Source organism: Panulirus ornatus, chromosome 4 (genome assembly GCF_036320965.1).
Source record: "Panulirus ornatus isolate Po-2019 chromosome 4, ASM3632096v1, whole genome shotgun sequence".
Classification (NCBI taxonomy): Eukaryota; Metazoa; Arthropoda; class Malacostraca; order Decapoda; family Palinuridae; genus Panulirus; species Panulirus ornatus.
Window position 1 is genome coordinate 87,121,541 of NC_092227.1, and position 20,079 is coordinate 87,141,619.

At 38.9% G+C, this 20,079-nt stretch overlaps 1 protein-coding gene across 2 annotated transcripts in view; it reads left to right on the forward strand.

Moving 5' to 3' along the window:
- The first annotated feature begins 7,255 nt into the window (after positions 1 to 7,255).
- The window catches only part of LOC139746154 (acyl-coenzyme A diphosphatase FITM2-like), a 52,948-nt gene continuing 40,124 nt past the window's right edge, over positions 7,256 to 20,079 (forward strand). Inside the window, exons 1-2 of one of the 2 annotated variants that reach the window (XM_071657032.1) lie at positions 7,256 to 7,409; positions 16,198 to 16,270. Coding sequence is in view for 1 of the 2 variants with exons in the window: in XM_071657023.1 (XP_071513124.1) it covers positions 7,405 to 7,409 (5 nt within the window). In the remaining variant the exon portion in view is untranslated. The remainder of the gene's footprint in view (positions 7,410 to 16,197; positions 16,271 to 20,079) is intronic. The other variant, XM_071657023.1, reaches the window with a different exon arrangement.

Genomic DNA, 20,079 nt, shown 5'->3' on the forward strand with positions numbered 1-20,079 from the left:
GTAAGGGCGACTAAACGATATTTTAACACCAGATTTGTATTTAGCATGAAAAATTCTTCTTAGATCTAGTTTTTAAAGTAAATCTATTTTTCTGAGAATAATGCTAAAAATTGAAGGTAATACTTCAGAGTATTTTTTAGCTCGAAAATCTTTTTGTTTTAAAATTGAAAGATAAGATATTAAAATACATCTATACTTCAAATAATCATAGAAAATATATCATAATGCTCACAGTTACTGATATATACCCAGTAAATACGATGCATGGAAGCAAAAAATATCTCAAAATTGACTTCATTCAATAACTAATATGAATGTCATAATGGCGACTAAACGATGTTTTAACATCAGATTTTTATTCAGCATGAAAATAACTTCCTATAATGAGGTTTTAAAGAAAATTTGTTTTCTGAGAAAAGTGCCAAAAAGTGAAGGTAATAGTTCAGGTTAATCTTTAGCTCCAAAAACTTTTTGTTTCAAAACTGAAAGATGAGATAATCAGACACTTCTATACTTGAAATATTCAAGAAAGATATATCATAATGCTCTCAGATAACGATACATGCCCTATAAATGCGATGCAAAGGAGCAAAAAATATTTTAGAATTGAGTTCATCTAACAGCTTAGATGAAAGTTAAAAAGTCGACTAAACGATATTTTAACACCAGATTTGTATTCAGCATGAAAAATTCTTTCTATAATGAGTTTTTAAAGGAAATCTATTTTTCTGAGAAAAATGCTAAAAATTTTTTAGCTCCAAAAACCTTTTGTTTCAAAATTAAAGGATAAGATATTCAAACACTTATATACTTGAAATAATCGTGGAAAATATATCATAATGCTCTTGGTACCCGATGCATACTCCATAAATGTGATATAAAGTAACAGAAAATATTTTAAAATTGATTTCATTTAAAAGCTTAATTGGGTATCATTGAGAGGACTAAACGTTAACACCAGATTTGTAATCAGCATGAAAAATACTCTTATAATGAGTTTACAAAGGAAATCTACTTTATTGAGAAAATGCCAAAAATTGAAGGCATTTTTTGCCTCCTAAAACTTTTAGTTTCAAAACTGAAAGACAGAATATTCAAACACTTATATACTTGAGATAATCTTGGAAAATATATTATAATGCTCTTAGTTACCGATACATCCTCAGTAAATAGGATGCAAAGGAACGAAAATATCTTAAAATTGACTTCATATAACAGCTAAATTGTGTGTCATTAAGAGGACTAAACGTTATTTTAACTCCAGATTTGTATTCAGCAGGAAAAATACTTCTTATAATGGTTATGAATGAAATTTCTTTCGAGAGAAATACCAAATCTTCAAAGTTCAGGGTATTTTTTTTTTTTTGTCACAAAAAATATTTGTTTTAAAATTGAAAGAAGATATTCAAACACTTCTATACCTGAAATGATCATGAAAAATATATTATAATGCTCTCAGTTACCGATACATACTCAGTAAATACGGTTTAAACAAATGTATTTTAGCTGACTCCATTTAACAGTTCAACTGAGTTTCATTAATAGGACTAAACGTTATTTTAACACCATATTAGTATTTAGGATTGAAAATATTTCTTATAATGAGTTTATAAAGAAAAGTTTATTATAATGCTCTGATACCGATATTATATATTTATTTATTTATTTTGCTTTGTCGCTGTCTCCCGCGTTTGCGAGGTAACGCAAGGAAACAGACGAAAGAAATGGCCCAACCCACCCCCATACACAATGTATATACATACACGTCCACACACGCAAATATACATACCTATACATCTCAATGTACACATATATATACACACACAGACACATACATATACACCCATGCACACAATTCACACTGTCTGCCTTTATTCATTCCCATCGCCACCTCGCCACACATGGAATACCATCCCCCCTCCCCCTCATGTGTGCGAGGTAGTACAAGGAAAAGACAACAAAGGCCCCATTCGTTCACACTCAGTCTCTAGCTGTCATGAAATAATGCCCGAAACCACAGCTCCCTTTCCACATCCAGGCCCCACACAACTTTCCATGGTTTACCCCAGACGCTTCACATGCCCTGGTTCAATCCACTGACAGCACGTCAACCCCGGTATACCACATCGATCCAATTCACTCTATTCCTTGCCCTCCTTTCACCCTCCTGCATGTTCAGGCCTCGATCACACAAAATCTTTTTCACTCCATCTTTCCACCTCCAATTTGGTCTCCCACTTCTCCTCGTTCCCTCCACCTCCGACACATATATCCTCTTGGTCAATCTTTCCTCACTCATTCTCTCCATGTGCCCAAACCATTTCAAAACACCCTCTTCTGCTCTCTCGACCACGCTCTTTTTATTTCCACACATCTCTCTTACCCTTACATTACTTACTTGATCAAACCACCTCACTCCACACATTGTCCTCAAACATCTCATTTCCAGCACATCCACCCTCCTGCGCGCAACTCTATCCATAACCCACGCTTCGCAACCATACAACATTGTTGGAACCACTATTCCTTCAAACATAGCCATTTTTGCTTTCCGAGATAATGTTCTCGACTTCCACACATTTTTCAAGGCTCCCAGGATTTTCGCCCCCTCCCCCACCCTATGATTCACTTCCGCTTCCATGGTTCCATCCGCTGCCAGATCCACTCCCAGATATCTAAAACACTTTACTTCTTCCAGTTTTTCTCCATTCAAACTTACCTCCCAATTGACTTGACCCTCAACCCTACTGTACCTAATAACCTTGCTCTTATTCACATTTACTCTTAACTTTCTTCTTCCACACACTTTACCAAACTCAGTCACCAGCTTCTGCAGTTTCTCACATGAATCAGCCACCAGTGCTGTATCATCAGCGAACAACAACTGACTCACTTCCCAAGCTCTCTCATCCACAACAGACTTCATACTTGCCCCTCTTTCCAAAACTCTTGCATTCACCTCCCTAACAACCCCATCCATAAACAAATTAAACAACCATGGAGACATCACACACCCCTGCCGCAAACCTACATTCACTGAGAACCAATCACTTTCCTCTCTTCCTACACGTACACATGCCTTACATCCTCGATAAAAACTTTTCACTGCTTCTAACAACTTGCCTCCCACACCATATATTCTTAATACCTTCCACAGAGCCTCTCTATCAACTCTATCATATGCTTTCTCCAGATCCATAAATGCTACATACAAATCCATTTGCTTTTCTAAGTATTTCTTACATACATTCTTCAAAGCAAACACCTGATCCACACATCCTCTATCACTTCTGAAACCACACTGCTCATCCCCAATCTGATGTTCTGTACATGCCTTCACCCTCTCAATCAATACCCTCCCATATAATTTACCAGGAATACTCAACGAACTTATACCTCTGTAATTTGAGCACTCACTCTTATCCCCTTTGCCTTTGTACAATGGCACTATGCACGCATTCCGCCAATCCTCAGGCACCTCACCATGAGTCATACATACATTAAATAACCTTACCAACCAGTCAACAATACAGTCACCCCCTTTTTTAATAAATTCCACTGCAATACCATCCAAACCTGCTGCCTTGCCGGCTTTCATCTTCCGCAAAGCTTTTACTACGTCTTCTCTGTTTACCAAATCATTTTCCCTAACCCTCTCACTTTGCACACCACCTCGACCAAAACACCCTATATCTGCCACTCTATCATCAAACACATTCAACAAACCTTCAAAATACTCACTCCATCTCCTTCTCACATCACCACTACTTGTTATCACCTCCCATTTGCGCCCTTCACTGCAGTTCCCATTTGCTCCCTTGTCTTACGCACTTTATTTACCTCCTTCCAGAACATCTTTTTATACCGATATATACCCAGTAAATACGATGCAAAGGAGCAGAGAATATTTTAAAACTGACTTCTAACAGCTTTAATGATGTCATAAAGGCGACTAAATGATATTCTAACACCAGATTTGTATTCAGCGTGAAAAATACTTCTTGAAATAAGTTTTCAAAAGAGATCTTTTTTGAGAAAAATACTAAAAATTGAAGGTAATAGATACAGTCGTATATCTAGGGTATGGTAGGTAGGGCAGGTGCCCTGGGCGCCGCTTGAAGGTGGGCGCCACTCAACAGGTTTGTTTTTTGACCTATGCTGCCCGATTGACATTTTTAACGGTTTGGTTTTGTGAGATACAAAAAAAGGAACTCGCCTATTTTTCAACTATAGTAATATTTTGTGACTGTCAGTTGCATTACCGCTTCTACGTCACCATTTTGATCAAATAAGTCTTTAATTTTTAGTCTTTAAGAGTTTATGTAAATTTAAGTTTGGGCTAACTCTTCAACAGTTTATAATTACACTCTATATATTTTCAAATGCATCCACTGTATGTACATCATTAATCAAGCCAGGGGCGCAATTTCAGTGCTTGCCATAGGGGCTATTTCCCCTAGATACGCCCCTGGTGTGGGCAGACAAGGAAACACGGAAGACTTTGTACACGCACCGGGGGCAGTCAACACCTTAAAAATATATGGAAAGATATTAACAAAACTAGAGGGGAAATTTTTTTATGGGGGAGGGTGGGTGCTACAAACCTTTTCTACCATATGATTATTCAACCAGCTCATCTGAACTCAAGTTAGGTAATTTGGGTGTCATGAATTGTGTTATTCTGGTATATTTTGGCAGCTTTCGTTGCTTTGTCATGTTCCACACTTTCAGTGTCGTATTACACACTGACAATTGAAAGGACATCGTTAACTATAGCATTAACTATGTTTAGATGTATAACACAGTTGAAGAAAAAGACTTGCATAATGCAGTCCGTTTACAAAAATTACTTGCATAATAATGATCTATTTATACAAATCGTACCATATTTCACGTTTTCTTCGATGAGAATGTTAACACTGAAAATGAATCTTTGCAATTGTGCAGAGGGAGTACTATAGTATATTAGCGTACCATATTTCACGTTTTCTTCGATGAGAATGTTAACACTGAAAATGAATCTTTGCAATTGTGCAGAGGGAGTACTATAGTATATTAGGCCAAACTGAAATGGTCGCTGAAGGAGAAAACTATTTTTTCTTTTAATCTTCTCATATTGCAGTCTAGCATGTGACTCATGAGTTTTATCCCTATATGCTCAGAGAATGGCAGGAAGCTAATATTGCACCTGTATTAATGGACGGCGAAAACTACATGTTAAGCTAATATCCAGTATTACTAGGTAACACAAGCTGGAAACTGCTAGAAAAGATAACTAGGAAGGAAATATATGACTTCCAGCAGCGACAAAACAGCTTAAGGGAAAAGTAGTGTGAAATCAGGGGAAAGACCTAATACAGTACGATTCTTCTGGATTCTCTTGACTAAGTATAAAGTAAAATGAATTAATGACTAGGTTGATCGCACGTTTAGGCTAGCAGAAGGTATTTGACAATATTCCTGTGGGAACCTAGCCGTTAAAATCCAGATAAGCGTAAGAAAAAAAATTCTTCGTTAGGTTTGATATTTTCTCACAGGACATATAGGTTCCTTTTCAAATTGGGTAAGTGTAACCAAGTGGTGTTCCACACCTCATTTTTAGGGTCATTGGTATTCACAGTCTGTATATAGTCTGTCAGAAAGACTTGATTCATATCTGCATTTTTTCAGATAATGCTGAACTGGAAAAACAATCCGTTATAGTATTTGTTAATGATAAAGTGCTTGGTGTTAAACAGGGTGAAAAGAAGGGAGAGACAAATACTCTGATTATTGGAGGAAACTTGGATGTTTTGGCTCTGAACGAAACCAGTTGGGTAAAAGTGTAGATAGGTTCGAAGATATTCAGGAGACAGAGTCTAGGTTTAGTAAGAGGACAAAAAAAAAAAGGCGGTAAGGGGGGAGGGGGGCCTCCTCTGACGAAGAACGATCAGTTAAGGAGTACAAGGAGAAAGAGTTTAGGGCTGCTGTGAGTTAAAGTAGGTCATGAAGGTGGGGTTATTGCCGGTGTTTAAGTCTCAAGAAATGCGATGATTGAAGAAGAAAGTAATACATTATGGAGGAACTTAGTTTTTGTGCTTTGACAGTACTGATGCAAGGGATCGAATTATGGTGCTGGAGCTTTAAACGTATGAGTGGGTGATGTGACAATTAAGGGTATATCAGGAGTCGTACGACCTGTGGGGTAAATGAAAATGGTTAAAAACTTGTTGGTTAGTCGTAGAAATGAGAATGGAGTTTGGAATTACATGTTGTGAGAAAAGGTACATACCTAAACGTACGTGGGTGAGTGGAACTTAATCGTACGTACGTGCTAAGTGATAATTCTGCTGTTGGATCCAGTGTGTAACTTCACCTCAGCCACCCAAGAACACTTACCCACACTGTCCATAGTGTTGAGGTTATGAAATACCTGTCAGGGATTTCACTGTTGAACTGTAACTGTATATATCCAGTATTCATTTTTTTTTTAAGAACTGTCATTCTAAGTAAATGAATAAATAGATATTTAGCAGTATACTCATATCTTTCATAAGGCCAAACCTATGTTCTCGTCACACCTAAAAAGGCACAAAGAGATCATACAGCATATCTAGAGGAGGACAATATAAATGTCACGGAAGATAAATGATTTAAGATAAAGGGAAATTCTTGAGGTTTTAAATCAACCACATCAGAAGAGAGAGGGGTGACCTCATCACAAAAAAAGATTGATAATGTGGACGGTAGGCAGTTATTTAAGAGATGCATAGATAGAGCAACTAAATATACGGTGAAGTTAGGTAAGATACTTGTGAATAAGGACGTAAAGAATTACTTTTATACTATGAGTGGTGGATGAATAGAGCATTGATTGACATTGTTAATGGAGACAGCATATGTAAATTTCTTTTGTATGATAGTACATAATGTTAAAAACATGGGGTCTTACGAGTGCAAAACCCTTCCCGTACAGTTGATATTTGAATAAGATGTAAATAATATAGTACTCGAAGCCATTTTCGTATTGAACATTGAAGCGTTCATTGTCATTGTTTTTTAATGAATCCAAACTTAATCTTTATTTCTTTGTTTAGCGTCGTAGATTATTTTTCGGAGTTCAGAGTCTAATTAGAGTCTGTTTGTTGAAGCTTCATGTAATTTATTAAACGATGAGTCACATCACATGTTAGCATCCTGAAGGTGTTCGCCTAGAAGTCGCATGAATCCGGAATGATAGTGCGCATCGTTCGTGTAGTCGGATCATCACAACAACACTTGACGAGGCTCGTGGATCGTGAAGGTGACTTGGTGAGCGAGGTACCTGAGAAGCCACACATTCTGGGGATTAGCGGATCTTGCCAGCCGTGGTTGCAGAACAGCTCCGTGTCATCACCATACTGTGGTTGCATTAAGCCCTTCACAATGAGGTAGTGTGGCAAGAGACACGTATGTATGTGCTAGTAAGTTGGGGGTCGAACGTAAACCGGTATAGAGATAGCTTGCTGACTTGTCAGTCTTAGTAAAGGTTTACGTAATCATTTACTTTACGTGTTTCGTATTATTAGTTTTTATAAATTCTCAGGGTAAATGATTTAAATGAGACTTTTGAGGTATATTTTCTGAGGTAGCACTAATACCTCGGCCTCTCGTACCTAGTTTTACCCTTCTGGCCTCCATAAACAACGAATATCATCTAATTCCTCACAGTAAATGTCATAATAAACCAGTATACCCAGTTCTGGAGGCATTGGAGACTTGTGGAACAAGGGTGATCCTTAAATATGAGGCATCCGTAGCAGGTTGGGTTTGTGCTTGTAAAAAAAAAAAAATGAAAATACCGCCTGGCGAGACGGATCAACACCAGACAGTGTAACGCTTATTGCCATTGTAATTATACGTTCACTGGAAGATTGTCCTTACCTCCAGAGTAAGTTGAAGCTTATTCTTCATGTTCCTTGGTTGCTTTATTTGCCTTATATTATGTTCCTTTCATTTCATAAGAAAAATTGTTTTTCATATGAAAGATGCCTTATTTTCTGTGACTAGGAAGTATGGCATTCATTAGGTTGGAGATTGTGAAACATTAAAGAAGTATGGCGTCGCATCATTGGGTTGGAGATTGTGGAACAGATTAGTAAGAATAAGAAATGCTTTAATATGTTAAAATGAGCATTAACTCATCTGGGTCTTCTACATTATTACATGAAAAGTTTTACCAACTCTACAGCAGTCCTCTTGTATTTAGTAATTGAGTTTAGGGGCACCTTAACCCCCCACTCACAGGCCACAGAGGGCTGTTGCTAGTCAGAAAAAGTAACCACACATGCCAGTGTGACAAGGGAGCAATCCAGGGCAGTGCTCCTCCTGACCTAACTTAACCTCACCTTTAACGTCACTCAACCTCACCCCTAATTTACAAGTGATGTGAGGTGATGTTAGATTAGATTAGGGTGAATATTGGCCAGGATTATTCCTTTTCATATCGGCCTGTACTGTGACACTTTGGCACCTGTTGTAGCACTACCCCTTTCTCCACCCGACAACCATAAATGAATATGTACCACAAAATGGGGAGGGCTTTAAAGATCTGGGACACTTTAGGGCTAAAGGTAATGAATTTCATATAAGTGTGACAGTCAGATCTAGCATAATCTGTGTTATCGTAGACTAGGTTTATTTCAGTTATTTTTTGAAAATTCATCAGTTTACCCTGGCATCAGATTAGATTTGGAAATTGAGTAATTTTGTTCTGTACTGTTGGTATATCCTTTGGAGACTATAGCTAGAGTTGTATGGCTTATTCTGTGACTGTAGATAATTGATGGTGAGGGTTATGAATCTCAGAGAAATTGAGGCTAATTAATGTAAAAGTATGGAAAGTTTTTTAAAGCATCATGCCAACTGCCAGTGAATGTCAAAAATGAGATGACATACCCAACTGCCAGGTATGCTGCTGCCCAGCCTACCCATAAGCAGCCATTTACTTTCCGAGTATCACACCAAAGTAATGTTAATGTATTTTTACTAGCTATACATTTCTGCTACTAGGGAAGGCTTGGTAAGGTTTTCAAAGGTTCCATTTATTTTTATGAATGTTCTACCTACTTTTACTTTAATTAGCCCCATATATTCCTTGATATACTTAACAGCCATTGATATTTATTGGTTCTCAGTGAATGTTGGTTTGTGGCAGGGGTGCGTGATGTCTCCATGGTTGTTTAATTTGTTTATGGATGGGGTGGTGAATAGAAGAGTTTTGGAGAGAGGGGCAAACATGCAGTCTGTTGTGGATGAGAGAGCTTAGGAAGTGAGTCAGTTGTTGTTCGCTGATGATACAGCGCTGGTGGCTGATTCGGGTGAGAAACTGCAGAAGCTGGTGACTGAGTTTAATAAAGTGTGTGAAAGAAGAAACCTGGGAGTAAATGTGAATAAGAGCAAGGTTATTAGGTACAGTAGGGTTGAGGGACAAGTCAATTGGGAGGTAAGTTTGAATGGAGAAAAACTGGTGGAAGTGAAGTGTTTTAGATATCTGGGAGTGGATTTGGCAGCGGATGGAACAATGGAAGCGGAAGTGAGTCACAGGGTGGGGGAGGGGGCGAAAGATCTGGGAACGTTGAAAAATGTGTGGAAGGTGAGAACGTTATCTCGGAAATCAGAAATGGGTATGTTTGAAGGAATGGTGGTTCCAGCAATGTTATATGGTTGCGAGGCATGGGCTATAGATAGAGTTTTGCGGAGGAGGGTGGATGTGTTGGAAATGAAATGTTTAAGGACAATATGTCGTGTGAGGTGGTTTGATCGAGTAAGTAATGAAAGGGTAAGGGAGATGTGTGGTAATAAAAAGAGTGTGGTTGAGAGAGGAGAAGATGGTGTTTTGAAATGATTGGTCACGTGGAGAGAATGAGTGAGGAAAGATTGACCAAGAGGATATATGTGTCAGAGGTGGAGGGAACGAGAAGTGGGAGACCAAATTGGAGGTGGAAAGATGGAGTGAAAAAGATTTTAAGCGATCGGGGCCTGAACTTGCAGGAGGGTGGAAGGCGTGCAAGGAATAGAGTGAATTGGAACGATGTGGTATACCATTGTCAATGTGCTGTCAATGGATTGAACCAGGGCATGTGAAGCATCTGGGGTAAACCATGGAAAGTTTTGTGGGGCCTGGATGTGGAAAGGGAGCTGTGGTTTCGGTGCATTGTACATGACAGCTAGAGACTGAGTGTGAATGAATGTGGCCTTTGTTGTCTTTTCCTAGTGCTACCTCACGCACATGCAGGGGGAGGGGGTTGTCATTTCATGTGTGGCGGGGTGGCGACGGGAATGAATGAAGGCAGCAAGTATGAATTATGTACATGTGTATATCTGTATATGTTTATGTATGTATACGTTGAAATGTATAGGTATGTATATGTGCGTGTGTGGACGTGTATGTATATGCATGTGTAAGTGGGTGAGTTAGGCTATTCTTTCGTCTGTTTCCTTGCGCTACCTCACTAACGTGGGAGACAGCGACAAAGTATAATATTGATATTTTAGAGAACATTATGCTCCAGATTATATACCACAACTTAATATATTCTGTAAACAGTACTACACTATACACTAGCATTGCAAACCCAATCCACTCAGTAATCAAAATTTGTTTTAATACAGGGTAAACTGATAGATCATTTTTATTCTTGCATTGTATTGTAACTGTATGGTGTGGGCAGAATTACACCATATAGTAAAACTCTATGAGTAGGCATGCAATTGCCTGTTTATACTGTGCAGTGAGGGAGTTTTACACTTGTAGGGCCTTTTCTCTTGAACATTATATGTTACTGTACAATTTATTAAATTCATGTATGCCATTGGCATCACTCATGTTCTCAGTCATTCTGTTCAATTCATCCACAACTCTTGTACCTTAAAGATACTTCTTTACATCATATTAACAGGTGTCTTGCTTAATTTCATGTTTTGTCCTCTGGTTGTCCCAACACCTCTTGATAAAGTTTTCACTGCCCACATCATTGGTCTGTTTTATGATATAAAAGTTGAGATCAGGTCACTCCTCACTCTTCTCTGTTCAGAGTTGGGCATATTTAAAGCCTCTAGTCTTCCCATGTAGCTTAGCTTTCTTAATTCTGGTATCATCTTTGTTGCCTTCCACTAGACCTTCTCTATTAACTCTTTGTGCTTCTTTAGGTGTTGTGACAAAAATTAAGAAAAATGTTTTCTGTATTTTAAGGAATTTGATGAAATATCAGTGCATTCTTGCCTCTCAGAAAAGTTGATTAAGGGTCCCCATTGGGGTATGGAGCATCAGATTTTATTATTTTTTAGTACTCCTGTAAGTTGTCTGCTTGCTGCTGCTTCCCATAGTTTCTGGGAGGAGAAGTCTCTGCCTCAGTGAGACCAGTAAGATGCCTCCTTTTCCCCTTGAACGGCAGAGCTGTGGAACTTGTTCCTTCTTTCATTTTCCCTCGTCCCTCTTTCTATAACCTTTCTACCTTTAAGACTCAGGTCTTCAGGTCTACTGATACCTGATGAACCCTGTTACTTTATTTTTTTTCTTACCCTGACTCTCTTTTGCCTGAGCTGGCCTTGATTGGATATGTTTTGTTTTGCCTGTAATTTTCCAAAAGAAGGAACAGAGAAGAGGTCCAGGTGAGGATATTCCCTCAAAGGCCCAGTCCTCTGTTCTTAACGCTACCTCGCTATCGCGGGAAATAGCGAATAGTATAAAAAAAAAAAAATACTGAAACACATCATGTACAAAACAACCAGCCAGAAATTGAAAATTGACCCCTAAGGGAACCTCCTATGTAAACATATTCCTGACTCCTAGTCTTGCCATCTCATTCCACATAAGTATTGCTGTGTTATCAAAGGTAGAACAAAGCTTGAAAAAGAAATGATATAACCATCAAATCTTTCAAACAAGGTTTTTAATGTCACATCAGTTTACATAAACTTATCGCGAGGTGTGGGCTATGAATAGAGTTGTGCGCAGGAGGGTGGATGTGCTGAAAATGAGATGTTTGAGGACAATATGTGGTGTGAGGTGGTTTGATTGAGTAAGTAACGTAAGGATAAGAGAGATGTGTGGAAATAAAAAGAGCATGGTTGAGAGAGCAGAAGAGGGTGTTTTGAAATGGTTTGGGCACATGGAGAGAATGAGTGAGGAAAGATTGACCAAGAGGATATATGTGTCGGAGGTGGAGGGAACGAGGAGAAGTGGGAGACCAAATTGGAGGTGGAAAGATGGAGTGAAAAAGATTTTGAGTGATCGGGGCCTGAACATGCAGGAGGGTGAAAGGCGGGCAAGAAATAGAGTGAATTGGATCGATGTGGTATACCGGGGTTGACGTGCTGTCAATGGATTAAATCAGGGCATGTGAAGCGTCAGTGGAAAGGGAGCTGTGGTTTCGGGCATTATTACATGACAGCTAGAGACAGCGTGAACGAATGGGGCCTTTGTTGTCTTTTCCTAGCGCTACCTCGCACACATGAGGGGGGAGGGGGATGTTATTCCATGTGTGGCGAGGTGGCGATGGGAATAAATAAAGGCAGACAGTGTGAATTATGTACATGTGTATATATGTATATGTCTGTGTGTGTATATATAGGTGTACATTGAGATGTATAGGTATGTATATTTGCGTGTATGGACGTGTATGTATATACATGTGTATGGGGGTGGGTTGGGCCATTTCTTTCGTCTGTTTCCTCGCGCTACCTCGAAAACACGGGAGACAGTGACAAAGCAAAATCAGTTTACATAAAAAGTATCCCCGGATGGAGACCCCTCAATATCTTGGGCAAGGGTTTATCATGGCATATGACACTAATACAGGGCAGATTTGTTAGTATTATACACTTGTTCTATGGCTAGGTTTTCTCTTGCCACTAACTGTGCAAATTCATCTGCAAACTTTGTCACAGCTTTGTGATGAGTAGTTAATGTAACAAACAACCATAGGTTGGTAGTTGGCTTGGTCGACCCTTTTTTATTGTTTTATTTTTATTTATTATACTTTGTCGCTGTCTCCAAAACTCCCGCGTTGATGGTATGATTGGGGGTGAGGTGAACAGCTTGTGGCACTGTGCTGAAAAAAAGGACTGATGATTAGGAGTTTTGCCTTGTACTGCCCACAGAGGGGCTATTGCTACACTGCTATCAGATATAACAGAGTACAGTTTTGCTTTCAAAATGTCATGATATAATTTTTCTCTCATATATTGATGGAAAGATAATGGTTTTGATCTAATTCCTGTGTGATAAAAATGTATGAATATACTCCACTTGTAACTTTCTCATATACAGTTATTAGGATACTGTACCATCTTTCATAGAAAATTGGCAATTATGGTAACTTTCTCAGTAACTATTATCCAGATACTGTACCATCTGTTACCAAAAATTGGCAAATATGGTAGCTTTGACACAAACTCCACATTTCTCTCCCTTGTCATTTCTGCAGGGTAACAGAGTGATTGTCTTTTGGAAGCATATGGCACCCATGTTCAACCCCCATCCCTAAGCGAGAATGTGTCATAGGAATTCTCAAAATGAATATGCACGTGTATGTCCTTTCCTAAGTAATTCTTAGTTTTCATTAAGTACTTTCTTCATGTGAGCATGCTCAAAGTTCCTCTTAGGGCTGTGTCAGTAGTTGATAAGTGAAGGTTTTGTATCATAAAAACCGTAGCTCCACTGTAGGCAAAACCCTCTTAGAATCTGTTTATTTATTTATTTTCCATTCTTTCCATCCCCTCTCCTTTTTGGAGAACTATGCTGAATGGTAGCAGGTTTGAGGCTCAGATACCATTGCTCTGTCAGTGAATGAGGATGGTTCCACTACATCACAATCTAGTGTCATTATAACCCTGAACATGTTGTTATATGGCCATTGAGTCCTGGGAATTAGCATCTGCCAACCGTGTGTTTTTTTATGGTTAAAAGGGATAGATCTCTTTGAAGAAGCCTCATTTAGGGGGTAAAAGGGTGTTTCAGTCCCTCCAGCAAGCAAATGCTTTCACAGGGGTTCTGCTTTTAGTAGATAAATAGTTGTTCATACTTTAAAACTTACATATGGTGTGGGAGGTAAGTTGCTAGAAGCAGTGAAAAGTTTTTACCAAGGATGTAAGGCATGTGTATGAGTAGGAAGAGAGGAAAGTGATTGGTTCCCAGTGAATGTCGGTTTGCAGCATGGGTGCATGATGTCTCTATGGTTGTTTAATTTATTCATGGATGGGGTGGTTAGGGAGGTGAATGCAAGAGTGTTGGAGAAGGGGGGCAAGTATGCAGTCTGTTATGGATGAGAGGGCTTGAGAAGTGAGTCAGTTGTTGTTCGCTAATGATACAGCATTGGTAGTTGATTTGGGTGAGAAACTGCAGAAGTTGGTTACTGAGTTTGGTAAAGTGTGTGAAAGAAGAAAGTTGAGAGTAAATGTGAATAAGAGCAAGGTTATTAGGTTCAATAGGGTTGAGGGACAAGTCAATTGGAAAGTAAGTTTGAATGGAGAAAAACTGGAGGAAGTGAATTTTTTTAGATATCTGGGAGTGGATTTAGCAGTGGTTGGAACTATGGAAGCGGAAGTGAGTCGGTGGGGGATGGGGCGAAGGTTCTCGGAGTGTTGAAAAATGTGTAGAAGGCAAAACCGTTATCTTGGAGAGCAAAAATAGGTATGTTTGAAGGAATAGTGGTTCTAACAGTGTTATAGGGTTGTGCGGCAGAGGGTGGATATGGTGGAAATGAGATGTTTGAGGACAATATGTGGTGTGAGGTGGTTTGATCGAGTAAGTAATGAAAGGGTAAGAGAGATGTGTGGTAATAAAAAGAGTGTGGTTGAGAGAACAGAAGAGGATGTGTTGAAATGGTTTGGTCACATGGAGAGAATGAGTGAGGAAAGATTGACAAAGAGGATATATGTGTGAGAGGTAGAGGGAACGAGGAGAAATGGGAGACCAAATAGGAGATGGAAAGATGGAGTGAAAAAGATTTTGAGCGGTTGGGGCCTGAACATATAGGAGGGTGGAAGGCATGCAAGGAATAGAGTGAATTGGAACGATGTGGTATACCGGGGTTGACGTGCTGTCACTGGATTGATGAACCAGGGCATGTGAAGTGTCTAGAGTAAACCAAGGAAAGTTTTGTGGGGCCTGGATGTGGAAAGGGAGCTGTGGTTTTGGTGTATTACACATGACAGCTAGAGACTGAGTGTGAACGAATGTGGCCTTTTTTGTCTTTTCATAGCGCTACCTCGTGGGGAAGTGCTATTTCATGTGTGGCAGGCTGGCGACGGGAATGGATGAAGACAGCAAGTATGAATATGTGCATGTGTATGTATGTGTATGTATATATACATATATGTGTGTATACGTTGAAATGTATAGGTATGTATATGTGCATGTGTGGGCATTTACATATATACATGTGCATGTAGGTGGGTTGGGGCACTCTTTCGTCTGTTTCCTTGTGCTACCTCACTAATGTGGGAGACAGCAATTAAGTATAATAAATAAATATGAAAAATGTATATGTATGTGTACGTTGAAATGTATAGGTATATGTGCGTGTGTAGGCGTTTATGTATATACATGTGTATGTGGGTGGGTTTGGGCCATTCTTTCATCTGTTTCCTTGTGCTACCTTGCTAACGTGGGAGACGGCAATTAAGTATAATGAAATAGATAGATAAATGCTTTAAAATGCATATCTAGGCTCAACCAGACTGTTTGACATCTGGTAAATAGCCATTCATTTGTTATCATGAGACTGGAATCACACCTAAGTTTCTGTTGAGAAATTAGTGATGAATAGACTGAAAAGAAATTCAGAACAAGATTACAAAGAAAGAGCATCAAAGAGAATTTACTTAAAGTATAAGGATTTATTACATGAGATGTAAAGTATTGTCTTTGGTGTCAAACATTTTATTCTTAGTAATGATTAATTATGCAGATCATTTCAGATACTAAATTGCTCAAATGATGAGCAGTAAGAGAAAGCTGTCTATCATCGCTTTTATGTCATTTCCATCTCTCCAGCTCTTGAATTACCACTCCAATACTTATCTATGTGCTGATTAAGCTTGGCCAAACTTTACTCCTAGACCCTTTCATTGAGCTCTTATTATGAGTAGGTTTAACTGACATGTAATAATGTTCATTGGCATAAAGATAAACTTTCTAATGTTACTTTTCTCTGTATTCTTTTTAATGTGAAGAATTTTGAAGTCCAAGAATGATGGAGAAGACTACTCATCTACACTCAGAGTTATAATATTTACAGTGTTAAAGGTGAGGTATTCACCCATAAAGAATCTTACTTAGACATCCCCCATTTGTATTGCCTGAATAAAATGAAGCTTGTTATGTATAGATGGAATAACTAAACTGTGCTGATAAGTTTAAAGTTGTTGATTTTGGCATACAGTTTTTGTATTTCTACTTTCCATCTTTGGCAGAATTCTAATTAACAGTATTTGTGTGACTTAACAGTGCATAAACACCTTTATCCATTGTTACATTCAGCTGAGGTTTTAGCAAATATGATATTTTTTAACTGTGAACAAGGAAATGAACCTAACTGTAAACAGTTGAAAAATAGAAGCATCAGGTAAATGGTATATTTTGGAATGATAATTAACCTCATCTCATCTTAGTTCACTGCTGAGTAAATAATCCAATTTTACTTTACCTTTTGGTGTCATACCTTGTACTATAATAGCCTACAATTCTCTTGTAACTGTGTGTTTTGTAAATGTTTTCTTAAATCATTATAATGTATAGTTTTGATTGAATTGGGAGTATTTTGCTGTTTTCATAGCTATGAAGAGTTTTCAAAATGTTTTATCACAAGAGGCATAGTCTTCTAGAATTACTTCTTAAGATTGTTGGTGTCCTAAGGGATTGGAAAGTCAAATTACCTGTTCTTTCTATGTGATTGGTAAACATGGGAATATGTGATTGCAGTAGCTATACTACAGTAAACCTTTTACCATAAGAGAAAAGTTTACCAATTCATAGGTTTCATGAATATCTTGACAGCTCTTCCAGTATTCTGACAGCCATACCAGCATCCTTGTATTGTAATGAACTTGATTTCTTCAAATTTAGTCTTGAGTAGTGTGTGTTTACTCATAGCAGTTTGAAAGATATGTATTTATTCTTAGTATCTTATTTCAGAGGAGCATGTGGTATTACTAGATGGAATGATTAAGAAATGAGGGGGTGCATGAGAGACTTGGTATTGTAGGGAATGCAAAGGGAATGAATTGTGGAGTGGTAAAGTGGGTGAAACATGGTACTGGAAAGAATGCAAGACATGAAGTTTACAATTAAAGGGGTTGGTGTGAGAAGGAGACCACTTGTGATATGGGAAAAATAGAGAGGAAAAATACTGGAGGGAGAGAAATGATGGAAGAATGCATGGAGTAGTGTGTGCGAGAGAGGCATGGAAGGATAGGGATAAGTGGAGACTGTTTTGCCATGGTCACCTCCTTAATGGGAGTTCCCAGAGGAAACAGGCATCAGAGATACAGATAGATAGAAATGTGGTAATTTGTTCATGTATACTCCATTCAACTGTATGTGACATTTCATTATCATTTTTTAGTAAATGTTTTTAAAGTTGTTATTGTTCAGAGCTGATATTCTTTTAACTGTTTGTATTTTGTATAAATATACCTTTGGAAAATACTGCATTGGAGTTGCCCTCTGCCAGTGGCCTGTCAAGGGTTAGGCACTTAAGGCTAAGAAGCCGCACTGGAGACTGCCAAGGGAGTTTACAAGAAGAATGTGTGATAGTGCTATTAAAGGGGCTGGTGTGAGAAGAAGACCACCTGTGACATTAGGAAATAGAGTGGAAGAGTACTGGAGGACTGGGGAAAGAATGAGTAGAATGGTGTATGTGAGGAAGGTGTATAGGGATAGGGATATTTGGAGACTCTTTTTGCTGTGGCCACCTTGATGGAAGTTCCTGGAGGTAACAGGCATCAAAGATATTGATAGATGAAAAGAGTGGTTGAGAGAGCTGAAGAGGGTGTGGTGAAGTGGCTTGGGCATATAGAGAAAATATGAGGAAAGGGTGACAAAGAGGATATATGTACCAAAAGTGGAGAATGGGGAGACCAAATTGGAGATGGAAGGATGGAGTAAAATGGTTTTGAGCAATCAGAGCCTTTACATGCAGGAGGGTGAAAGGTGTGTACGGGAGAGAGTGAATTGAAACAATGTGGTATACTAGGGTCAACGTGCTGTCAGTGGACTAAACCAGCACATGTGAAGCATCCGGGGTAAACCAAGGAAAATTCTCTAGGGCCTGGTTGTGATAGGGAGCTGTGGTTTTTATTGCATTACACATGACAGCTAGAGAATAGATGTGAGCAGATGAGACCTTTCTTTGTGTGTTCCTGGCACTACCTCGCTAACACAGAAGAGGGCTATCAAGTATGAAAAAATGATGGTTATATTAATAGTTATTCATAATAGATTTAGGCCTGTAAAAGCCTTAGGTATTGTTTAGTTTATACAACCCATCTATATCAGATGTTTACAGCATGTATGGAAATTTGTATCATGAAATTTTCTTTTCCTGAAGCACATGCATGAAAAATGATAGAATTAATTCAGTGTTAAGTTGATTCATTTTGGTGTCTGTTTTTAATTTTTTTGTTCTAGAAAAAGTAAAGTTCGTGATACAATATATCTTTTTTTTTTTTTTTTTTTTTTTTTTTGCTTTGTCGCTGTCTCCCGCATTTGCGAGGTAGCGCAAGGAAACAGACGAAAGAAATGGCCCAACCCACCCCCATACACATGTATATACATACGTCCACACACGCAAATATACATACCTACACAGCTTTCCATGGTTTACCCCAGACGCTTCACATGCCTTGATTCAATCCACTGACAGCACGTCAACCCCGGTATACCACATCGCTCCAATTCACTCCATTCCTTGCCCTCCTTTCACCCTCCTGCATGTTCAGGCCCCGATCACACAAAATCTTTTTCACTCCATCTTTCCACCTCCAATTTGGTCTCCCTCTTCTCCTCGTTCCCTCCACCTCCGACACATATATCCTCTTGGTCAATCTTTCCTCACTCATTCTCTCCATGTGACCAAACCATTTCAAAACACCCTCTTCTGCTCTCTCAACCACGCTCTTTTTATTTCCACACATCTCTCTTACCCTTACGTTACTTACTCGATCAAACCACCTCACACCACACATTGTCCTCAAACATCTCATTTCCAGCACATCCATCCTCCTGCGCACAACTCTATCCATAGTCCACGCCTCGCAACCATACAACATTGTTGGAACCACTATTCCTTCAAACATACCCATTTTTGCTTTCCGAGATAATGTTCTCGACTTCCACACATTCTTCAAGGCTCCCAGAATTTTCGCCCCCTCCCCCACCCTATGATCCACTTCCGCTTCCATGTTTCCATCCGCTGCCAGATCCACTCCCAGATATCTAAAACACTTCACTTCCTCCAGTTTTTCTCCATTCAAACTCACCTCCCAATTGACTTGACCCACAACCCTACTGTACCTAATAACCTTGCTCTTATTCACATTTACTCTTAACTTTCTTCTTTCACACACTTTACCAAACTCAGTCACCAGCTTCTGCAGTTTCTCACATGAATCAGCCACCAGCGCTGTATCATCAGCGAACAACAACTGACTCACTTCCCAAGCTCTCTCATCCCCAACAGACTTCATACTTGCCCCTCTTTCCAAAACTCTTGCATTCACCTCCCTAACAACCCCATCCATAAACAAATTAAACAACCATGGAGACATCACACACCCCTGCCGCAAACCTACATTCACTGAGAACCAATCACTTTCCTCTCTTCCTACACGTACACATGCCTTACGTCCTCGATAAAAACTTTTCACTGCTTCTAACAACTTGCCTCCCACACCATATATTCTTAATACCTTCCACAGAGCATCTCTATCAACTCTATCATATGCCTTCTTCAGATCCATAAATGCTACATACAAATCCATTTGCTTTTCTAAGTATTTCTCACATACATTCTTCAAAGCAAACACCTGATCCACACATCCTCTACCACTTCTGAA